General features: G+C 37.2%; 1 protein-coding gene and 1 pseudogene across 1 annotated transcript; one reads left to right on the top strand and one right to left on the bottom strand.

The window, feature by feature from the left end:
• Nucleotides 1-793: 793 nt before the first annotated feature.
• On the bottom strand, nucleotides 794-1501 carry LOC107778938 (uncharacterized). The gene has a single exon (XM_016599264.2). It carries the CDS (start codon nucleotides 1397-1399, stop codon nucleotides 983-985), a length of 417 nt encoding a protein of 138 aa, XP_016454750.1. The 5' UTR covers nucleotides 1400-1501; the 3' UTR covers nucleotides 794-982.
• A 6970-nt stretch (nucleotides 1502-8471) lies between these two features.
• On the top strand, nucleotides 8472-16785 carry LOC142175311 (uncharacterized; annotated as a pseudogene).
• The last annotated feature ends 7242 nt before the right edge of the window (nucleotides 16786-24027 follow it).

Genomic DNA, 24027 nt, shown 5'->3' with positions numbered 1-24027 from the left:
CGAAATAAGACTGGTCGGTAATAAATAGCAATCGTAGTCGGTCGCAATTACCGACCGATTTTGGTCGGTCAATTAAATTTCACAAACGATCAAAAAAGAAAAAATCTGCCGAGAAAAACGACCGAAGTTGGTCGGTATTTTTCGACCGAATTCAGTCGGTATTTTTAATTATGTAATTAAAAAAAGCACCGTCTGGAATCAAACCAGGGCCTGTACTATAGCAGGATACTATTCTACCACTAAACCATAAGTACATTTTGGTTTAAGACTTTATTTTATTTTATTTGTACTCTTTAATTATATTTTTGCGTAAAAATAACTGACAGATTTTGGTCGGTTTATTAAAAATATAAAATTACCAATCGAAATAGGTTAATTTTTTTAAATGACCGACCGAAATTACCGACCGACTTCCGTCATTTTTTTAATATTAATATTAATTTATTTTACATGAAAAACTGATTAAAATTGATCGATTTCTTAAAAAATAAATTTCGCGGGATGGCAAAATATTCGACCGAAGCTGATTGGTTTTGTAAAAAAAAAATTTAAAATAAAATATTTTAAAAAATTGACTGACTTCGATCGATTTTTAGGTCTATTATTTGACCGACCGAAGTCGTTCAGTCGGTTACGATCGATTTTGGCCGAATTTCTAGACTTTGGTCGGTCGCCGTCCATTTTGACCGAATTTTTAGTAGTGATTTTTAAGCGAGGACATGAATATATTAATTTCACAAAGTTGAGGACTAAATTTGAACTTTCTCCCCATCGCTATGGACTCATTCTATCATACATGCAATCATTCATAATTTCATTTACACACCTTTTGGAAGTCCATTCCCAATTCGAAACAACATACAAATAAAAAAATTTAAAACAACAAAAAGGATAAGAAGAAACGAAAAAGGAAAGAAAACAACAAGAAGAGGAAAATTAAAAGCCATGCTAACTAGATGGGTGGCTAGTGTCCAAATCAACACTAACCTCCACATCCACCACAACCGCCGCCGCAACCACCGCCGTTGACACCACCGCCACCACAACAACAACCGTGGTTCGCACCAGAATTATCCGTACCACCACCTCCAACTGCCGCTCCACAACCACCACTAATATTGCTATTACCCTTCCGTTTATCTTCAGTCCTGCTACTTGCCACAGCTGCAGCAGCCGCAGTGCCGGCTACTGCAGCACCAGCCCCGGCCAAAACAACCATATTCCCGTCTTTTGTGCCGCCGTAATAGCTAGTGGCGCTCTTCTTCTTTGTACCTATTTTTACGTCAGATCCTTTTGGCTTCTTAATCCTACCTCGGCCGGCGCATAAGCAGCAGTATAAATTACAAGCCGTGAAAGCCATAGAAGCGAAGACTATGAAGACTATAACGTATACTTTCATATTCTATCCTCCTTTGAATTGATAAACGAAGAGGACAATTGCCTCTTTATATTCAACTCCTTGTATTGACTTTCTATTTAAAAACCTAGCGATAAAGTTAAGTTACGATTCAGGTTTTCTTTATCTATCTAAGTAATTTACGATGAAGTTCATAGTGCATATTCTTTTTGAATTTAACTTACATATGCTGACTAAGTTTAAATTTTTTTTTTACATGCACTATCATAATTCATATGTATTACTAACATGTTACTCCTATAACAAGTAATTTATTTTATTACTTTTAGGCTACTAAATTAAGTTGATTATCATTAAAGACAAAAATTAATGGCGGACAAATTTTACTGCTAATAGCAAAAATCCATTGCTAATCACATTTAAGGACTAATTATCAGAAGTCTTATTTAGTGACGAGTTATTTAGCAATAAATAGATTAATTAGCAACATATTACCAAAAGATTTGTCTCTTATTTTTTTAATGTATAAACAATTGTATATGTTATTATAGATCTTACATTAACCATAATAAAATAATTATATAATATCAGTGTCTTAGTTCTCTTTTATGCATATGGTAACTTTGACAATTATTCTTAATCGTTAAATCAAATCACTTGGGATTACTGATCAGAACCTAATACGTTCTTTTCTTTTTCCTTAATTTCTCCTTTAGGTAAAATTATTAAGTCAAAGTCAACCATGACAGATCCCTATGACATGGCTGTTGTTTAAGATTTCAACTTACTAGCGTATCGTTGTAGATGTTATTGAGGTTTCCGAGCAACTTCTTCCAATTTAAGAAATGCTAATGGAGGTGGTACTCTCATTTTATTGTACTCTTAATTTTTGGTTGGCTTCACGTGACTGGTTAAGAATATATATCTTTCATTTTTAATTTATTTGATGTAATTTGATTTGACACGAAATTTAAGAAGAATTTTATTTTTGAAAATTTTGACCTTAAAAATTTAAAAGATAAAAATTTTGCGAATCCATTATATTTATGTTACTATAAAAGTTTATCACTAAAGGTAAAATAAATAAATTAAAAAGTTTAAAGTTAAATTATTTTCAAGTATAAAAATATATCATTCTTTTTGAAAAGGACTGATAAGAAAAATATGTCACATAAATTGAAACGAGGGAAGTAATGTATATTGTATTATTTCAAATCGGCTCCTGGAATTTGTGTAATTCTTGACAATATGAGTGTAAAATATGCATTCCATTGACCGATTTTTTTGTTTTAGAATTTCATTTCAATTTGGTGAAATTAATCATGTATATATCTCTGCTCTTTAATTTAAATATTAAACTCCTCCATATCTATCTATATATAATAGGAGAGGCAAAACAATGATAGGATGACAAGTGTCATCACCAGAAAAATCCTAATCTAAAAAGAAAAATAAGGATAGACTGACAAGTGTCATCACAAAAAAAAATTATAATTTTAAAAAGAAAAATAAATAAATAAATAAAATACGCAGCAAAATTAATAAATAAAAATTTGCAAGGGTAAAATAAATACAATGTGATGACCCATCTTATATTTTAGAACTCGAATCAGCGCTCTTAAGCCTTAAAAATCTCATTTTTATCCTCCTCGATTTGCGTGCGCAGTCTGGACAGGTTTCAGGAGAGCTTTTATGTTGAAAACTAATGAAAATAAGATTTTTTGCCTTAAAAGTTAATTTTAGTTGACTTCAATCAACACTTTTGGTAAACGGGCCCGGATCCGTTCTTTGACGGTACCGGTGGGTCCGTATCGAATTATGGGACCTGGGCGTATGCCCGAAATCGAATTTGGAGGTCCCTAACTTGAGTTATGAATTTTTTATGAAAATTAAAAGTTTGTAAATTATTTTTTTTAAGAATTGATTGATATTTGGCATTGTTAGTATCGGGTCCGTATTTTGGTCCCGGAGCCCGGTACAGGTTCATTACGATATTTAAGATATGTCTGTGAAATTTGGTGAGGAACGGTGTTGATGTGACGTGATTCAGACGTCCAGTTGAGAAGTTATGGATTTTAAAGTATTCTTGAGAATTTCATTTGAATTGGTGCTAAATTTAGAGTTCTAAGTGTTATTTTGGCGATTTGATTGCGTGAGCAAATTCGTATGATGTTTTTAGACTTGTGTGCATGTTTGGTTTGGAGCCCCGAGGGCTCGGGTGAGTTTCGGATAGGCCACGAGATGTTTTAGACTTTGGAAATCTAGTTTTTCTGCAGAGTCTATGTTCTGGCATGTCCTTCTTCGCGTTCGCGAAGGTACTCTCGCGGACGCGAAGAGTAAACTGGTGAGGCTGAGACTTCTTCTTCGCGAACGCGAAGGCCTGGTCGCGAACGCGAAGTGATGGGGGGTTTACCCTTCGCGAACGCGACCTGACCATCGTGAGCGCGAAGCACTTGGGGACCTGGGGGAGGGTTGGTCATGTTCTTCTACGCGAACGCGTCCACTGGGTCGCGAACGCGAAGGCTAAGGGGGAGTTGCCTTACGCGAACGCGTAGGAAGACTCGCGAACGCGAATGCCTTGGGCCGTTGTGCATCGCGATCGCGACAGGCCTCTCGCGAACGCGATGAAGGCCTGTCTAGTGGCTTAAAACAGACTCCAAACACGGGTTTGAGCCATTTCTTCAATATTTTCAAGAACCAAACGGGTAGAGGCGATTTTCAAGAGTCATTTTCTTCCCCAAAGTGTTGGTAAGTGATTCTAAACCATTTTCTTTCAATTACCCATTACATTTCTTGAATTTTTAACCAAAAAATCTAGAGTTTTCATGGTAGAATTAGGGGTTAGGGTAGAAACTAGGGATTTCGGAAATTTGGGAATTTAAACCTCGATTTGAGGTCGGATTCCACAACCAATTATATATTCGGGCTCGGGGGTGAATGGGTAAAATGATTTTGGTCCGAACCTCGAGTTTTGACCAAGCGGGCCCATGGTCGATTTGTTGGACTTTTTGGAGAAAAATTTTGAAAATTTAATTTATGAAATATAATTGATTTCTTTAGCAATATTTGATATTAATGAGTCATTTTTTAATAGATACGAGTGGTTTAGAGGTGAATTCCAAAGGAATAGCTGTGATTAAGAATTAAGTAGCCTTCAGAGAGAGATAAGTGTTATGTCTAACTTTGGCTTGAGGGAATAGGTATTGTGTGAATATTTGCTACGTGTTTTGTTGTTGAATATGACGTATAGTTGAGGTGACGAGCATCTATACATTGTGGTCGAGTCATAGCATGCGAGTGAAATTTTATTTCTTGAAAATTTGTAGTCTTAAATCTGGCTATCCATGCTTATTGTTGTTGTTGAAATGTTGGAAGGATTGTATCCGGTTCCACAAGGTCGATAAAATTATGAATATTGATTCGAGGTTGAGATGTTAAATTGTAAAAGTAATCATTTATGAAATATTGATTTCTTGTGATACTTTTCTTTATCCGTTGTTATTGATTCTGTAAATTGTGAGGAAGAGTGTAAAGCACGAAGGGTGATGCCGTGCATAATTTAATTATATTGTGAGGAAGAGTGTAAAGCACGAAAGGTGATGCCGTGCATGAATTATTTATATTGTGAGAAAGAGAGTAAAAGCATGAAGGGTGATACCGTGCAGTCTTATTTGTTACTTGGTGAAGTTGAGAGTAAAAGCACGAAGGGTGATGCCGTGCAATTTTTCTTTGCTATTTTAATTGCTCAATTCGTTTAAGGATTTTCTGTTTAATTCTGTCTTTTCATTATTCTCACTCTTTATGTTGTATTCTCCACTGTATGTCCCCTTCCTATTATTTCTGCATTATTTCTTTATTTACTTTTGTTGCCACTAACATGATTATATTGTTCAGGTTATATGTGGGTGTCTTGTCCTAGCCTCGTCACTACTTCGCCGAGGTTAGGCTCGCACTTACCAGTACATGGGGTCGGTTGTACTGATGCTGCACTCTGCACTTTCTGTGTAGATTTTGATACCGGCTCAGGTTGATCGATCGAGATTTGCTACTGGTCTGCTGTCCGGAGACTCAAGGTAGATCTGTCGGCGTTCACAGACCTTGAAGTCCCCATCTATCTTTTATGTCCTACTGTTTTCTTTCATTCAGACAGTTGTATTTCTTTCAGACTATTACTTGTCGTAAATTCTAGAATGCTCATGAATGGTGACACCAGATCCGGGTGGTAGTGGTTAATAAAATTTTATGATATTCCGCACTTATTATATTCCATCTTAGTTAATTATTTTTTTTACTGAATGAAAATAAAAAATTGGTTAATGATTCTCTAACGTTGGCTTGTCTAGCAAGTGAAATATTAGGCGTCATTACGGTCCCGTCGGTGGAAAATTTCAGATCGTGACATACAATGAGCATATAAAAAAGCTATATTACATGAGAAGTAATACAAAACTATATTCATTATAATATATTAAATTGGTAAGTTACTAAAAATTCATATGACAATTTAATAATACTAACTAATCTATCTACATATAATAGGAGAGGCAAAATAATGAAAGGATGACAAGTGTCATATCCAGAAAAATCCTAATCTAAAAAGAATAACAAGGATAGGCTGACAAGTGTCATAACAAAAAAACAATTAATTTTAAAAATCAAAATAAATAAATAAATAAAATACGCAGCAAAATTAAAAAATTAAAAACTACAAGGGTAAAATAAATGCAATGAGCGTATAATAAAGCTATATTACATGAGAAGTAATACAAAAACTATATTCATTATATTATATTAAACTAGTAACTTACTAAATACTCATATGAAAATTTAATAATACTAAGTAATTTATAATATAAAAAAATATGCAAGGAACATAAAGAGGAACAAAGTATAACTTTCAGGGAATTAAAAGTATAAATATAATTAGTAGTATAATTTTTGCATTCTGCCATTCTCAAAGAAGAAAAGAAAGAAGGTGGAATTCTAGAGATATGCTATTAAGAAATGGGCTATATTTGAATTATTACTATAAGAACTTTACGTATTGATAGTAGAGATTTGTATTGAAACAATTTAACTTTAAGGTAAGATATGAACATATAGTACTAAGTACTTGACATAATATAAGTAAAAATATAAGACTTATAATTAGAATTATGATAATAAAAGTAGTACATATACACATAATTAAAATCATAATAAGGAAAGAATATTAAAAAAAAAAAAAAGAATTCCAAGCGGTAGCTTAAAAATATATGTATTAATTAAATTTCTCATATAGAAAATTTTAGTTAACAAATAGAACTCATAATTTCATGTTAAAAAATATAAAGATAATTTATCGTATCTATACATAAGATAAGGATATTGTCACGACCCCAATTTTATAATTATAAAATATTGATAGATCATTTACAAAAATAATAAAAGGCTTATCTTTATATACTTTTGATGAATTCAAAATTATAATTTAGTAAAATAAATATTATATTATTTAAATTTTAAGTAAAATATAAAGAGAAAAAACTAATTAAATATTACAGTAGAAAAGAATGTACAAAAAAGGGATAAAGATAATATTAGGATATTTATACTTTAAATTAACACTCAAAACGTTTTTGATAAATTTAAAAAATAGAATTTTTTTGAACAGTATAACATAAGTTTAAAAATAAATATTTTCAGAGTAAGAAAATATATATTTATGTTATATTAAACAAAAAGTAGTGATAAAATATTAAGCTAATTGATAAGTTAATAAAAAATCACAATAGTAAATGAATAGTATTAAGTATTTGATAACTTAATACAACAACAACAACAAGAACAACAACAATAACAAGAACAACAACAAACTCAATATATACTTGATAACTTAATAAAGAATAAAATAAGGAACAAGCAATTTATTTGTTTACATATGATATGTATCCTTTAATTTTATATAAATTTTGTTATATTTTTGTACACTGCATTAAAAAAATAAAAAATAACTAAAATTTATTTAAACAATATAATATATCACATCATAATTTTATAATATTAATATTTTTTAAAAATTATCCGTACATTTCACGGGGTTCTAAATAATTCAAATAATACTCTCTTCTCTCTTCATTACTTGCCATCTTCGTCAAGGAATAAAGTTCAAACAACTATTTCTTGCCTCTTTTCCTAATTCCTATGCACTTTACAGACACTAATAAAAGATATTCTACGATAAGTATATAAAAATCATTTCACGACTTTTTAATAATTTTAAATTTTTTATCTACTATTCATTTGAATGAAATTTTTAATGACTTTAAAGATGTTAACAAGAAATGAAATTTATGAAAATAATAATAATAATGAAGATGATGATAATAATAATAATAATAATATATAATAATAATAATAATAATAATAATAATAATAATAATAATAATAATAATAATAATAATAATAATAATAATTAAATGCATTAATAATGGGATAGATTATTCACGAGCTCAAGAAGAAGAGTTCGAGAGCCGAATGTAGGGTCAAAAGCTAAGCTCGAGATGCAATCAGCTAAAAATAAAAGAGTGGAAAAATAATAGAGGGAAAATAGAAGTTTTTATTATATCGGATCTGATTAAGGTGTAAATCATGAAAGCACGCATAAGTTAGGGGCACAAATTGCAAATTACACAATAAATATTTTTCGAAACTCATCTAATTAATTCACAATAACATTTATTAATCCGTAAAATCAGGCAGTAATTACTGCTAACAAGTCAAGTCCCTTCCTGATGCATAAGGCTATCTTCTTCCTTACCGCTTCAACACATTACTGATCTAGCAAATTACATGAAAATAAATGTACAGTGTTTTAAGGTTTTATATGAAATAAAAAATATATAAAAAATTGTTTTTCCATAACTATGTATAGACATTGTAGGACAATCTCAAAATTTAGATGCAAAAGTATTTTCAGGAATCTTACTACAAACAGAAAATGTGTTTGAGGAATTGGTCGCGCGATGGATGAGAAGAAAAAATGATCATAAGCTGCGTTACGACTTATGAGAGTTTGCAGAAAAAATGAGAGAATTAGAAAAATGAGAGAATTAAACGTCGCAGAAACGGTACAATGAAAGTTGATGAACATGAAATACATTACCATTGCCGAACAAGGTACATATGCCAAAAAATAATTGCTATTATCCCTTTCATAACTCATCTCCTTCCAAGAATAACTGATACTAACGTCTTTATCCTCCCGGTCATGCCTCTCATATATCACATACCTACGCAACTCGCTTCTATTACATCTTAGGATCATGTACATGATTCCAACATTATCAATATGTACTAGTTAACTCTAGGTCTCATTTAGTTGAATCAATGATGTCATCACCATGATTAACTATGCCAGTGCTATTGGTAGTGTGATGACCCAAAATGTCATCTTTAAATTTAATAAGTAATTCTGTATTCTAAGACCTTGAAAAGCAAAATGTATCATTCCTCGACTTGCGTGCGCAGTCCGTACAATTATCCGGAAAGTTTTTATGTGAAAAATGGATTAAAATGTGAAATAGAGCTTTAAAACTCAATTGAGTTGACTTTAGTCAATATTTTTAGCAAACGGACCCGGATCAGTATTTTGACAGTACCGGTAGCTCCGTATCGTGACTTGGGACTTGGGCGTATGCCCGAAATTTAATTTGGAGGTTCCTAACTCAAGTTATGACCATTTAACGGAAGTATCAATTTAAAGGCTAAAGATTTCCAAGTTTCACCACGGGGTTGACATTTTGATATCGGAGCCAGAATTCGATTCTGAAAATTTGAACAGCTCCGTTATGTCATTTATGACTTGTGTGCCAAATTTGAAGTCATTACGGATTCATTTAATATGTTTTGGCATGAGATTCGCAAATTGAAAAGTTTAAAATTCAAAGCTTGAATCGGGGTGTGAATTGTAATTTCAGCGTTGTTTGACGTGATACGAGACCCCGAGTAAGTTCGTATTATATTATTGGACTTGTTGGTATATTCGTACGGGGTCCCGAGTACCCCGAGAGTGATACGGATTGAAATCTGATCAAGAACTCGATTTAAGTAAAATCTGTATTTTTCCTTCTACTGTAATCGCACCTGTGATTTTTCTCGCAGGTACGAGCTCGCAGAAGCGAGCCTTCGATCGCAGATGCGCCCGAGCGTGGCTGGGCAAAAGTCCACAGGTGCGGAAACCTGCACGCACCCGCACGTCTGCAGAAGCGGACCAAATGATCGCAGAAGTGAAGGCAGCGCAGGTTCGAAAATGCCTGGGCAGTGTATATATCGAAGAGTCCGATATTTTTACTCATTTTGGTCATTTTAAGCTCGGTTAAGGTAAAATTTTGGGCGATTTTCACGGAAAATATTGGGGTAAGTGTTCCTTATCCTATATTGATTATATTTCATGATTCCATACTCGTTTATATCATGAATCCGTGAATTTATGGAAGAAAAATCAGATTTTTCTAAAATCTTCCAAAAACGAGAAATTTAGATTTGAAGGTCCATTTGATATCGGAATTGGACAATTTTTGTATGGTTGAACTCGTATCGGAACGAGTGTTCGGATTTCGTATGTTTTTCCGGGATTTGAGACGTGGGTTCCACTGTTGAATATTTAAATAAATTTCGAATTTTTATCCGGAAAATTTATAAATTCATATAGAATTAATTCCTATGATTAGTATTGAATATATCGAATTATTTGTGAATAGATTTGAGGATTTCAGAGTCAAATTTAAAAGGAAAAGTTGTGGTTGAATAATTAATTGGAATTTGCAAAGCGAGATAAGTGTCGTGGTTAACCTTAACTTGAGGGAATAGAACCCTTAAATTATTTGTTATGTGAATTGCATGTGAACGACGTATAGGCGAGGTGACGACTGTCTATACGTCGTCAAATTAATTGTTTGCATGCTTACTTGAAAAATCACAAATTGTTTTAAATCATAAATTAATTATTATAATAATTGTTTATATCCTATTCTTTATCAAATATTAATTCTTGAATTCCTGCATTAATTGTTACATGCTATTTGAATTATGTGGTTTAATTGTTATTTGATATTTCACATATTAAATATTAAATTACCTAATTTCTCTATGGTTTTCATAATAAATTATTATTTGTCATTGTTTGGTTCATAAATAAATTATAATTATTGTGTGCCTTGATGCTTAATAATTTCTCATTGGACGTGGTATTTATTGGAGTAAGTTTTATTATATTTATGAGTTGTTTAAAATTATATTGGGGGAACGGGTTGCACGCCGCAACAGAAATAAAAGTGTATATATATATATATTGGGGGATCAGATTGCACGCCGCAATAGACTTATTTAAAAGTCAATATTGGGGGATCGGATTGCACGACGCAACAGACTTATTTAAAAGTCTATATATATACTTGATTGAAATAAATATATAACAGACTTATTTAAAAGTCTATATATACACTTGATTGAAATAAATATATGACAGACTTGATTAAAAGGAATATATTGGGAGAGCGGGTTACACGCTGCAACAGAATTGGGTAAAATAATAATGGATTATGACTGCTGAGTTGGCTTCAATTATTATAAATGAGTTACCTGATTTATTTCTATTATTTGTTGTTGTTATTAACATTGCGTACAAGTTAATATAAATGAACCGTCTTAGCCTCGTCACTACTTCGTCGAGGTTAGGCTCAGCACTTACCAGTACATGGGGTCGGTTGTACTGATACTACACTCTGCACTTCTTGTGCAGATTTCGGAGTTGGTCCTAGCGGCGTGCCATAGACTTGCTCGGATTTCAGCTATTCGGAGGAGACTTGAGGTATAACTGCATGGCCTCTGCAGTTCTGAAGTCCCCGTCTATTTTACTTTAGTTGTGTCTTTATTTCCAGATAGCTTAATTTATTCAGACCTTTATTTGTATTATTCTAGAAGCTCGTGCACTTGTGACACCAATTCTGGGATAGTATTTAGACACCGTTATTTTTATGGATTATTCACTATATTTCAGACGTTACTTCCGCAATTGTTGTCTGTTATTAATAAATTTAAAAATTATTTTATAAATGGATAATATTACTCTAACGTTGGCTTGCTTAGCAAGTGAAATGTTAGGCACCATCACGGTCTGAAGGTGGAAATTTCGGGTCGTGACAATTGGTATCAGAGAACTAGGTTACATAGGTCTCACGAGTCACGAGCAAGCTTAGTAGAGTCTGAAGGATCGGTACGGAGACGTCTGTACTTATCTCTCAGAGGCTATGAAGTTTAGGAACAATATCACTTCTTTCTTATTCTGTCGTGCGATTTTATTCTATCATCTATGATTGAACCATTCTACTCTTATTCTCTCACAGATGGTGAGAACACGTAATACCTCTACCGATGGACAGGGACCAGAACCCCCGGTGGTAACTATAGCCAAGGGTAGAGGTCGAGGCTGAGGTCATGCTAGAGGCCGAAGCAGGGGCCTAGGTAGAGCTCAGTCCAGAGCTCGAGCAGCTGCACCTGTTGAAGAACCTCAAGTGGACCTTCAGGATGAGGTTCCAGTTCAGAATGTACCAGTTGGACCAGTTCAGGTCCCGGAAGGTTTCATAGCCACTCCAGTACTTTAGGACGCTCTAGTCCATTTGGTAAGTCTTATGGAGGGCGTGGCCTAGAATGGTGCATTTCTAGTGGCACCAGCCGTCTCATAGGCTGGGGGAGGAGCACAAACTCTCACTACTCGCGCTACGGAGCAGATGGCTCCCCAGAATCAGGCTCCAGTAGCCCCGCCAGTTGGGGTAGTTCAGCCAGTTGTTGCAGCACAGACCGATGATAGGCCTGCCATGTCTTTTGAGGCCTTATTGAGACTGGATAAGTTTACTAAGCTCTTTCCAGTTCACTTCAGTGGTACACCTTCTGAGGACCCACAGGATTATCTTGAACGCTTCCATGAGGTGCTGCGGAACATGGGTATAGTTGAGACCAATGGGGTTGATTTTACTGTATTTCAGATGACGGGTTCCGCCAAGAGGTGGTGGAGAGATTATACATTGACCCGACCAGTCGGATCGCCTGCACTTACCTGGGAGCAGTTCTCTCAGCTATTCCTGGAGAAGTTCCTTTCTATCACATTGAGAGAGGAATTCCGCAAGCAATTTGAGCGTCTACAGCAGGGCAGTATGACTGTTACTCAGTATGAGTCCCATTTTGTGGATTTGGCCCGTCATGCTCTCCTTTTACTACCTACTGAGGGAGAGAGAGTGAGGAGGTTTATTGAGAGACTCATTCACCCTATCAGGCTTCAGATGGCCAAGGAGACCGAAAGTGAAATTTCTTTTCAGGCGGCTGCTAATGTCGTGAGGAGAATCGAGATGGTTCTTGCACAAGAGAGAGGGCAGAGGTCTGATAAGAGGCCTCGTCAGTTTGGTGGTTTCAGTGGTGCCTCGTCTGGAGGCAGAGGTAATTTTTGTAGGGGTCACCCTCCCAGACCGTTTCATTTAGCACTTCATGTATCTCCCGGTGCTTCAGGAAGTCACGGTTCTATTATGCCTTACTATAGACAGCCAACATTTAGTGCACATTCAGCTCATATCAGTGCAGCACCACTCTAGAGTTACTACAGCGGTTATCCGGCCCATCTGGGTCAGCTTCAGCTTCAGCAGCCACGACATCAGGATGGGTGTTATGAGTATGGGAACATTGGTCACATCAGGAGGTATTTCCCTAGATTGGTGAGTAACAGATCTCGGCAAGATTCTCGTGCCATCATACCGGCACCGGTTGCTTCACCGCCTGCTCATCCAGCTAGAGGTAGGGGTCAGGCAGCTAGAGGTGGAGGTCAGGCCATTAGAGGTGGAGGTCAGACCATTAGAGGTAGAGTCCAGCCAGTTAGAGGTCGTCCCAGGGACGCAGTTCAGAGTGGTGGGGCCTAACCCCGATTTTATGCTTTTCCAGCTAGGCCTGAGGCCGAGTCATCTGATGCTGTGATCACAGGTATTATTCCAGTTTGCCATAGAGATGCTTCAATTCTATTTGATCCAGGATCTACTTATTCCTATGTGTTCTCATATTTTGCTTCATATTTGGTTGTGCCTTGTGATTCTCTGAGTGCTTTTGTCTGTGTATCTACACCGATGGGAGACTCTGTTATAGTAGATCATGTCTATCATTTGTGTGTGGTTACTATTGGTAATCTTGAGACTAGTGTGAATCTTTTACTTCTTGATATGGTAGATTTTGATGTCATCTTGGGTATGGATTGGATGTCCCCTTATCATGCTATATTGGATTGTCATGCCAAGACAGTGACCCTAGATATGCCGGGGTTACCTCGGTTAGAGTGGAAAGGAACTCCTGGCCATTCTGCCAGCAGGGTTATTTCTTATATGAAAGCTCGGCATATAGTAGAGAAAGGGTGTCTAGCCTATTTGGCTTATATTTGCGATCCCAGTGTGGATGTTCCTTCTATGGACTCAGTACCAGTTGTTCGTGAATTTCCAGAAGTATTTCCTGCAGATTTGCCTGGGATGCCACCCGATAGAGATATTGACTTCTGTATTGATTTGGCTCCGGGCACTCAGCCTATTTCTATTCCACCAAACCATATCGCCCCGCCAGAGTTGAAAGAATTGAAAGAGCAGTTACAAGACTTGCTTGATCAGGGATTCATTAGACCTAGTGTCTCGCCCTGGGGTACACTAGTATTATTTTTAAAGAAGAAAGATGGCTCTATGCGGATGTGTATAGATTATCGGCAGTTGAACAAGGCCACTATCAAAAATAAATATCCGCTGCCAAGAATTGATGACTTATTTGATCAGCTTCAGGGGTGCCAAGGTATTTTCAAATATCGATTTGAGGTCTGGTTACCATCAGTTGAAGATTAGGGCATCTGATGTCCCTAAAATAGCTTTTTGAACTCGGTATGGGCATTACAAATTCCTAGTGATGTCATTTGGGTTGACCAATGCCCCAGCAACATTTATAGATTTGATAAATCGGGTGTTTAAGCCTTATTTGGATTCTTTTGTGGTTGTATTCATTGATGATATCTTGGATTTACTCCAGCAGTCGAGAGGAACATGAGCAGCATCTTCGAAGCGTGCTTCACACCTTGAAGAATAATCAGTTATATGCCAACTTTTCAAAATGTGAGTTTTGGTTAGACTCAGTTGCTGTTTTGGGGCATGTTGTATCGGTAGAAGGCATAAAGGTGGATCCTAAGAAGATTGAGGCTGTTCAGAATTGGCCTAGACCTACTTCAGTTACATAGATCCAGAGTTTCCTGGGTTTAGCAGGTTATTATTGTCGGTTCGTGGAAGGGTTTTCATCTATAGCAAGCCCATTGACCAGATTGACCCAGAAAGGTGTCCCATTCAAATGGTCAGACGAGTGTGAATTGAGCTTTCAGAAACTCAAGACCATTTTGACTACGGCGCTAGTATTGGTATTACCCACAGAATCAGGATCGTATACGGTGTATTGTGACACATCTCACATTGGGCTTAGTGCAGTATTAATGCAAGATGGCAAGGTAATTGCATATGTGTCGCGGTAGTTGAAAGTTCACGAGAAGAATTATCCTGCTCATGACTTAGAATTGGCAGCCATTGTTCATGAGCTAAAGATTTGGAGGCATTACCTCTACGGTGTCTCGTGTGAGGTATTTACTGATCATCGCAACCTTCAGTATCTGTTTAAATAAAAGGATCTTAATTTGAGACAGAGAAGATGGTTGGAGTTGTTGAAAGACTATGATATTACCATTTTGTATCACCCCGGAAAGGCCAATGTGGTGGCCGATGCTTTGAGTAGAAAGGCTGTGAGTATGGGCAGTCTTGCGTATATTCCGGTTGGTGAGAGGCCATTAGCTGTAGATGTTCAGACTTTGGCTCACGAGGTTGGATGTTTCAAAACCCAGTCGGGTTCTAGCTTGCACAGTCGCTCGGTCTTCTTTATATGAGTGCATCAGAGAGAGGCAATATGATGATCCTCATTTACTTGTCCTTAAGGACACGGTGCGGCATGGTGATGCCAAACAGGTTGCTGTGGGGGAAGATGGGATTTTGCGAATGCAGGGTCATATTTGTGTGCCTAATGTGGATGGGCTTCGCGAATTAATTCTTGAAGAGGCACACAGTTCCAGGTATTCTATTCATCCAGGTGCCGCTAAAATGTATCAAGATTTGCGGCAACATTATTGGTGTAGGAGAATGAAAAAGGATATAGTTGCATATGTAGCTCGATGTTTGAATTGTCAGCAAGTTAAGTACGAGCATCAGAGACCTGGTGGTTTGCTTCAGAAGTTAGAAATTCCTGAATGGAAATGGGAGCGTATCACTATGGATTTTGTTATTGGACTCCCACGGACTCAGAGAAAATTTGACGTAGTTTGGGTCATTGTGGACAGGTTAACCAAATCAGCACATTTCATTCCAGTGGCAGTTACCTATTCTTCAGAAAGGTTAGCTGAAATTTACATTCGTGAGATTGTCCGCCTTCACTGTGTGCCCGTGTCTATTATTTCAGATCGAGGTACGCAATTTACCTCACATTTTTGGAGGGATGTACAACATGAGTTAGGCACGCGGGTGGAGTTGAGTACATCATTTCATTCACAGACAGACGGATAGTCAGAGCGCACTATTCAGATATTGGAAGATATGCTTCGCGCTTGTGTTATAGACTTTGGAGGTTCTTGGGATCATTTCCTGCCACTTGCGGAGTTTGCTTATAATAATAGCTACCAGTCGAGCATTCAGATGGCTCCATATGAGGCATTATACGGAAGGCAATATTGTTCACCAGTTGGCTGGTTTGAACCTGGAGAGGCTCGGTTATTGGGTACCGATTTGGTACAAGATGCCTTGGATAAGGTCAAGATTATTCAAGATCGACTTCGCATAGCTCAGTCTAGGCAAAAGAGTTATGCCAACCATAAAGTTCATGATATTTCATTCATGGTTGGAGAAAGAATATTGCTCCGAGTTTCACCTGTGAAAGGTGTAATGAGGTTCGGAAAGAAGGGCAAGTTGAGCCCTAGGTATATCGGACCCTTTGAAATTCTTGAAAGGATGGGTGAAGTAGCCTACAGGCTTGCATTACCACCTAGTTTATCAGCGGTTCATCCGGTGTTCCATGTGTCTATGCTCCAAAAATATTATGGTGATCCGTCCCATATGTTAGATTTCAGCTCAGTCCAATTGGACAAAGATTTGACTTACGAGGAGGAGCCGATGGCTATTCTAGCCCGGCAGGTCCGACAATTGAGGTCTAAGAGTTATCCTTCAGTTCGGGTGCAATGGAGAGGTCATCCGGCAGAGGCATTTACCTGGGAGTCCGAGTCAGACATGCGGAGTAAATATCCACACCTTTTCTCCAGCTCAGGTACTTTTTCTAACTCCATTCGAGAATGAACGTTTGTTTTAGAGGTGGAGAATGTGATGACCCAAAATGTCATCTTTAAATTTAATAAGTAATTATGTGTTCGAAGACCTCGAAAAGCACCATGTATCATTCCTCAACTTGCGTGCGCAGTCCGTACAATTGTCCGGAAAGTTTTTATGTGAAAATGGATTAAAATGTGAAATAGAGCTTTAAAACTCAATTGAGTTGACTTTAGTCAACATTTTTAGCAAACAGACCTGAATCAGTGTTTTGACAGTTCCGGTAGCTCCGTATCGTGACTTGGGACTTGGGCGTATGCCCAAAATTTAATTTGGAGGTCCCTAGCTCAAGTTATAACCATTTAACGGAAGTAGCAATTTAAAGGCTAAAGATTTCCAAGTTTGACCACGGGGTTAACTTTTTGATATCGGAGCCGGAATCTGATTCTAAAAATTTGAACAGCTCCATTATGTCATTTATGACTTGTGTGTAAAATTTGAAGTCATTCCAGATTCATTTAACATGTTTTGGCACGAGATTTGCAAATTGAAAAGTTTAAAACTCAAAGTTTGAATCGGGGTGTAAATTATAATTTCAGTGTTGTTTGACGTGATACGAGACCCCGAGTAAGTTTGTATTATGTTATTGGACTTGTTGATATATTCGTACCGGGTCCCGAGTACCCCGAAAGTGATATGGAGTGAAATCGGATCAAGAACTGGACTTAAGCAAAATCTGTATTTTTCCTTCTGCTGTAATCGCACTTGCGGATGTTTCTCGCATGTGCGAGCTCGCAGAAGCAAGCCTTCGATCGCAGATGTGCCCGGGCATGGCTGGGAAAAAGTCCGCAGGTGCGGAAACATGCACGCACCCGCGCGTTCGTAAAAGCGGACCAAATGATCGCAGAAGCGAAGGCAGCGCAGATGCGCATTTTTCCTCCGCAAGTGCAAGGCCTCGCCTGGCAGCCCCATTTCGTAGATGCGAGATTTTTCTCGCAGATGCGAGCTCGCATGTGCGAGCCCAGGCACCGCAGGTGTGGAAATGTGTGGGCAGTGTATATATCGAAGAGTCCGACATTTTTACTCATTTTGGTCATTTTGAGCTTGGTTAAGGCAAAAATTTGGGCGATTTTTATGGGAAACATTGGGGTAAGTGTTCCTTATCCTATATTGATTATATTTCATGATTCCATACTCATTTATATCACGAATCCATAAATTTATGGAAGAAAAATCAAAATTTTCTAAAATCTTTCAAAAATGAGAAATTTAGATTTGAAGGTCCATTTGATATCGGAATTGGACAATTTTTGTATGGTTGAACTCGTATCAGAATGGGTGTTAGGATTTGAGTTTTTTCGGGATTTGAGACGTGGGTCCCACTGTTAAATATTTAAATAAATTTCAGATTTTTATCCAAAAAAATTTGTAAATTTATATGGAATTAATTCGTATGATTAGTATTGAATATATCGAATTGTTTGTGAATAGATTTGAAGCTTTCGGAGTCAAATTTAAAAGGAAAAGTTGTGGTTGAATAATTGATTGGAATTTGCAAAGCGAGGTAAGTGTCGTGGTTAGCCTTGACTTGAGGGAATAGAACCCTTAAATTATTTGTTATGTGAATTGCATGTGAATGACGTATAGGCGAGGTGACAAGTGTCTATACGTCGTCAAATTAATTGTTTGCCTGCTTACTTGAAAAATCATAAATTAATTATTATAATAATTATTTCTCTCCTATTCTTTGTCAAATATTAATTTTTGAATTCCTGCATTAATTGTTACATGCTATTTGAATTATGTGTTTTAATTGTTATTTGACATTTAGCATATTAAATATTAAACTATCTAATTTCTCTATGATTTTCATAATAAATTGTTATTTGTCATTGTTTGGTTCATAAATAAATTATAATTATTGTGTGCCTTGATACTTAATAATTTCTCATTGGACGTGGTATTTATTGGAGTAAGTTTTATTATATCTATGAGTTGTTTAAAATTATATTGGGGGAACGGGTTGCACGCTGCAATGGAAATGAAAGTATATATATATATATATATATATATATATATATATATATATATATATATATATATATATATATATATATATATATATTGGGGGATCGGATTGCATGCCGCAATAGACTTATTTAAAAGTCAATATCGGGGGATCGGATTGCACGCCGCAACAAACTTATTTAAAAGTCTATATATATATACTTGATTGAAATAAATATATAACAGACTTATTTAAAAGTCTATATATATACTTGATTGAAATAAATATATGACAAACTTGATTAAAAGGAATATATTGGGAGAGCGGGTTATACGCTGCAACAGAATTGAATGTGAATATATTGTGAGAGCGGGTTACAAGGTGCAACAGAATTGGGTGAAATAATAATGGATTATTACTACTAAGTTGGCTTCAATTATTATAAATGAGTTACCAGATTTATTTCTATTATTGGTTGTTGTTATTAATAGTGCGTACAGGTTAATGTAAGTGAACCGCCTTAGCCTCGTCACTACTTCGTCGAGGTTGGGCTCAGCACTTACCAGTACATGGGGTCGGTTGTACTGATACTACACTCTGCACTTCTTGTGCAGATTCCGGAGTTGGTCCCAGCGGCGTGCCATAAACTTGCTCGGATTTCAGCTATTCAGAGGAGACTTGAGGTATAACCGCATAGCATCCGCAGTTCTGAAGTCCTCATCTATTTTACTTTAGTTGTGTGTTTATTTCTAGACAGCTTTATTTTATTCAGACCTTTATTTATATTATTCTAGAAGCTCGTGCACTTGTGATACCAATTATGGGATGGTATTTAGACACCGTTATTTTTATGGATTATTCACTATATTTCAGACGTTACTTCCACAATTGTTCTCTGTTATTAATAAATTTAAAAAGTGTTTTAAAAATGGATAATATTACTCTAACGTTGGCTTGCCTAGCAAGTGAAATGTTAGGCACCATCACAGTCCGAAGGTGGGAATATCAGGTCGTGACAGGTAGTAACCTCCATACCTCTTAGGATATAACTTCCTAAAATGCATTTGCTCAGTACATTGGTGTATTCTTGAATAATTCCAGCTCAATCTCGAACCCCTCTGTTCCTATTTGCATTAAAACTTGCTGGGGTTGTAGGTTCAAACATGTCAAAGAAGAAGTATCATTCCATGATCAAGAACATTGGGCAGGAGCACGGTTCAGTTAGTGAGAGCCCGGGTTACGAGAAGGAGCCAATTGCCATTGTTGATAGGTAGGTTCACCAGTTGAGGTCCAACAAGATTTATGCGGTAAAGGTTCAGTGGAGGGGCCAACCAGTTGAGAAGGCGACTTAGGAGGATGAGGAAGATATGCAGAGCAGATATCCACATCTATTCAGCACCTCAGGTATGATTCTAGACCCGTTCTAGGACGAACGTTTGTTTAAGAGGTGGAGAATGTAATGCCCCAACCGGTCATTTTGCTTTTTAGATCCCCGATCCCCTAAATAAGACTCCCCGTATGTTCTTTTACTGTCTTATGACTTGCGGGGATGGTTAGTTCGGGATTTAGAAGGGTTTGGGTTGAAATCAAAACACTTGGTTCCTTGGTTTGGCCGTAAAAGTCCAAGTTTGACTTTGGCCAACATTTTTAGTAAACGACCTCGGAACTGGGATTTGATGGTTCCAATAGATTCGTATGATGATTTTATACTTAGGCGTATGTTCGGATCGGGTTTTAGGGAGACCCGGGAGCGTTTCAGCGCTTAAAGTTGAAAGTTGGTTAATTGAAGGTTTTAAAGTTCTTTAAATTTGGTTTGGAGTAGGTTTTGGTGTTATCGAGGTCCGTTTGGGATTCCGAGCCTAGGAATAGTTTTGTATAGTAATTTAATACTTGCACGCAAAATTTGGTGTCATTTCGAGTAGTTTAGGTATATTTCGGCGCGTTCGGAGCAGGTTGGAAGAATTAAAAATTCATAATTTGAATCTATTTGGTTTTGGGTTGTGATCTATAGTGTTGATGTTGTTTACTGCGTTTCGATAGTGCGAGTGAGTCTGTTTTATATTTATGAACTTGTGGGTATGTTTGGTCGAAGCCTCGGGGTCCCCATACAGGATTCGGAGGGTCGACGGGGCTGGTTAGCTCTTTGGGGAGGAGCTGCTGGTGCCAGTCATCTGGTGCGTTCGCACCTGCGCTGGACTGGCCACAGAAGCTGCACCGCAGATGCGTCTCCTTGCTCATAGAAGCAGAAGGAGGAGGGGTCAGTGATCTCCGCAGAAGCGAACTCGCTTCTGCGGTAGAGGGATCCGCAGATGCGGAGGGAGACAGCCTGGCCATGGTCGGAGATGCACAAGTCGAGCCGTAGAAGCGGGCTCGCAGGTGCGGGACTTGGCCGCAGATGCGATGGGCCAGTGGTCGAGCGTGTTCCACAGAAGCGAAAGTTGACCGCAGAAGCGGAGGTCCTCCCACAGGTGCGGAAATATCGATGGGCAGAAGGGTTCATTTAAGTCGGGAGTTAAACTATTTTTGACTCATTTTTGTCATTCTACTTACTACCCGGTAGGAGGTCGAGTACGCGTTTGTGACTGATAATTCAAGATGATTTATAAAGAGTCTAACAAGAGATTTCGAAAGGTTTGGCGAGTTAATGATGCGAGATCATAGTAGTAGAAAAGGAGGAATCCTTGTGGGTTCTACATTATGTGATGTTAGTTTAAAGCTAAGTGGGGGAGCCCACCACCTACGATTGGATCCCGTGGATGTCTGCTTATGCAGTTTCTGGTTATCGGTGCATTGGTGGATTATTTATGACTAAGAAAAGAAAACATCAGAGTTAATTCGAGCAAAGAACTTGATTAATGTGTGCTATATTTAGCCTTATCGATTCATGTGCAGGTTTTGGGAAGACTCAGAGTTTATGCTTCTTGTGGATGTGATGTACAAGGAAAATAATTCATCCGGTTGCTTCTTTGGGAGTATTCATGTGCTAGTAGAGCGTAGGAGTTTGATTATATTCTGGACCATTTTAGAGTGGGTGACTCTTAACAATGATTCTAGTGGGTTCAAGAATTAAAGTGCAGTGCCTAAGGATTTCAGGTCTGTTGTGTGGTTAAGGATCGAGTTTTTGCAGTGGATTATGAAAGGGACTTGGAGTGTTCTATGTTATCATCGGGTCTATGGTGCAGTATTAGAGAAATTGGAGAAAAAGACTTCGGATTCGTAGAGGATCTTTCAGAATGGGTGTACCAGTTGGAAATGTTATTGTGCGCATAAAGAGGGTATGAGATGGTTCAAGGGTATTGAGACGATGTGGTCTCGTGGATTGGGTCACTCAAGATGAGTGTTGTTTAGTTTTGTTATGTTTTGAATGGAGCTATTATTATTTCTAAGGCAAGTCCACAGTAAATTGGAAGAAGTGGGGTCGGTTGGTAATGGTTTGAATTAGCATGATTATGGCAATGATTAGTTCCTTCGGCATATTAAGTTATACATGTGGTTTGTAGTTGTACGTACGGGCTTGATGACAACCGTAATTTGCTTGATATGGGAGGTATTCGATTCCTATGGCCTTGTTGTGTAAATGGATCCCGGAAGAGTTATGATGGATTAGACCATGACTTGAGGTTTGTATTTTCTGCGGTCGTGGGAATTCAGTTGCATGTTGCAATGGTTCTTCTGAAAGAAGTTAAGTGAAAGGTTTCTAGCCAATGAAGTGTTTATTCTATTAGTAGTTCAGGGGTTATGACTAATTCTTGTACTCTCGCGTAGTGGCATGATAGGTGCAGTGAGCAGCATGGGAATTGGAGGTTGAGGATCAAGGTTGCAGCTCCGTGTTGATAAGAATGTCATGAGCTCGGATGGTGATCTCGTCTAATTTCACTCCTCTCTTTGAGGTTATGAAAACGGTTGATGCAATAGTAATACCCAACAAGAGTCAGGGTCGAATTTCGCAGGGAGTTATATGAATGGGTGTTAGTAGTATATAACTTAGCGCGCGAGTTTGTATATCTATATTTACACTTCCGCAATATTTGGTTTTGTTTGAAAATCTAAATTAAACTACGATTGCGAATCAAAGAATGAAACTAGGAAATTGTTTTTGTTGTTTTTCAGATGATATAAAAGGCCTAGGGCTATAACTTTTACCTAGGTGTTTGCTTAATGAGTTGTAAATTTTAAAGCTTGTTTTATTGGTCGGGGTGTATTATAGCTATCAACACTGAAGTACCCACTCAATACCTCTCGGTCAGATAGTGATTTTCCCAATTTGGCTTTCTCAAGTCCAAGTGGTTATTGAACAAAATAGTTGATAAGAAGCTCACATTGGGTTTACTATCTCTAGGTTCAATCCTTTAACTGGGCTTATCAATCTCTCGATTGACCCAATTTCGTGCTAGCCAAGTTTTCCTAGACTAAGTTTCTCTTTCTCAAGCAGAAACCAAGTCAAATAAGCGTGAATTAATTTTTACAACCATTAATTCTTCAAATAAAAACAAGAATACGGCTAGATAATAAGCACCCAACCATAAACAAGCAATAAATCAAATACCCATTAAGTTTACACACTAGGGTTGAGTCACAACCCTAGTGAAAATTTAGCTACCCATGCTTAAACTAGAAGAAATAGGAGAAGGAATGATAATTAAACCCATATTGATAATTAAAATGATGAAATTAATATTCAAAAAGCTCAAAATAGCAAAAACTACTACAAAGAGTAAACGAAATCGTCTACTACAGCAGCTGATCTCAAAAGTTGACCTTAAAAAGTGAAACTCTTCTATATATACAAAGCTAGAATTTTTGGACAAAAATGCCCTTTTGGAGGTTATGCGGCCGCACAATTCCATGTGCGGTCCGCACTTTTCTTCATCTTGATAGGAGTGGGAATCTGCGGTCGCACTGCTTTATTTCTGCGGTCCGGACAATTCTGAGTGTGGCCGCACCTTGCTCTTCTGCGGTCCGCACAAATGTGAGTCCGGCTGCGTGGCTCTTCTTCTGCGGCCACACAATAATTGTGTTGTCTGCACTTTGAGATGCAGGTTCTCTAAACTTTTTCTCTAACCTAGCTTCTGCGGCCGCACAATTTATGTGCGGACCGCACTTTTCACATTTCTCTTATGGGAATTTCTTCACGACCTGCGGCTGCAGATGATATTCTGCGGTCCGCACTTCTGAGCTTTTGTCCCTGTTTTTGTCCTTGAGTTCAGATTACTCATTTTTTAGTTGGATTTCATCTTGGGAGCTCATCTTCCAATAATCCTTCA

Source organism: Nicotiana tabacum, chromosome 21 (genome assembly GCF_000715075.1).
Source record: "Nicotiana tabacum cultivar K326 chromosome 21, ASM71507v2, whole genome shotgun sequence".
Classification (NCBI taxonomy): domain Eukaryota; kingdom Viridiplantae; phylum Streptophyta; class Magnoliopsida; order Solanales; family Solanaceae; genus Nicotiana; species Nicotiana tabacum.
The sequence above is the reverse complement of the archived record's forward strand: the minus strand, read 5'-3'. Positions and strand labels throughout refer to the sequence as shown.

Coding starts and splice junctions, on each gene's coding strand:
- LOC107778938 (XM_016599264.2), bottom strand. CDS start 1,399: ATGAAAGTATACGTTATAGTCTTCATAGTCTTCGCTTCTATGGCTTTC.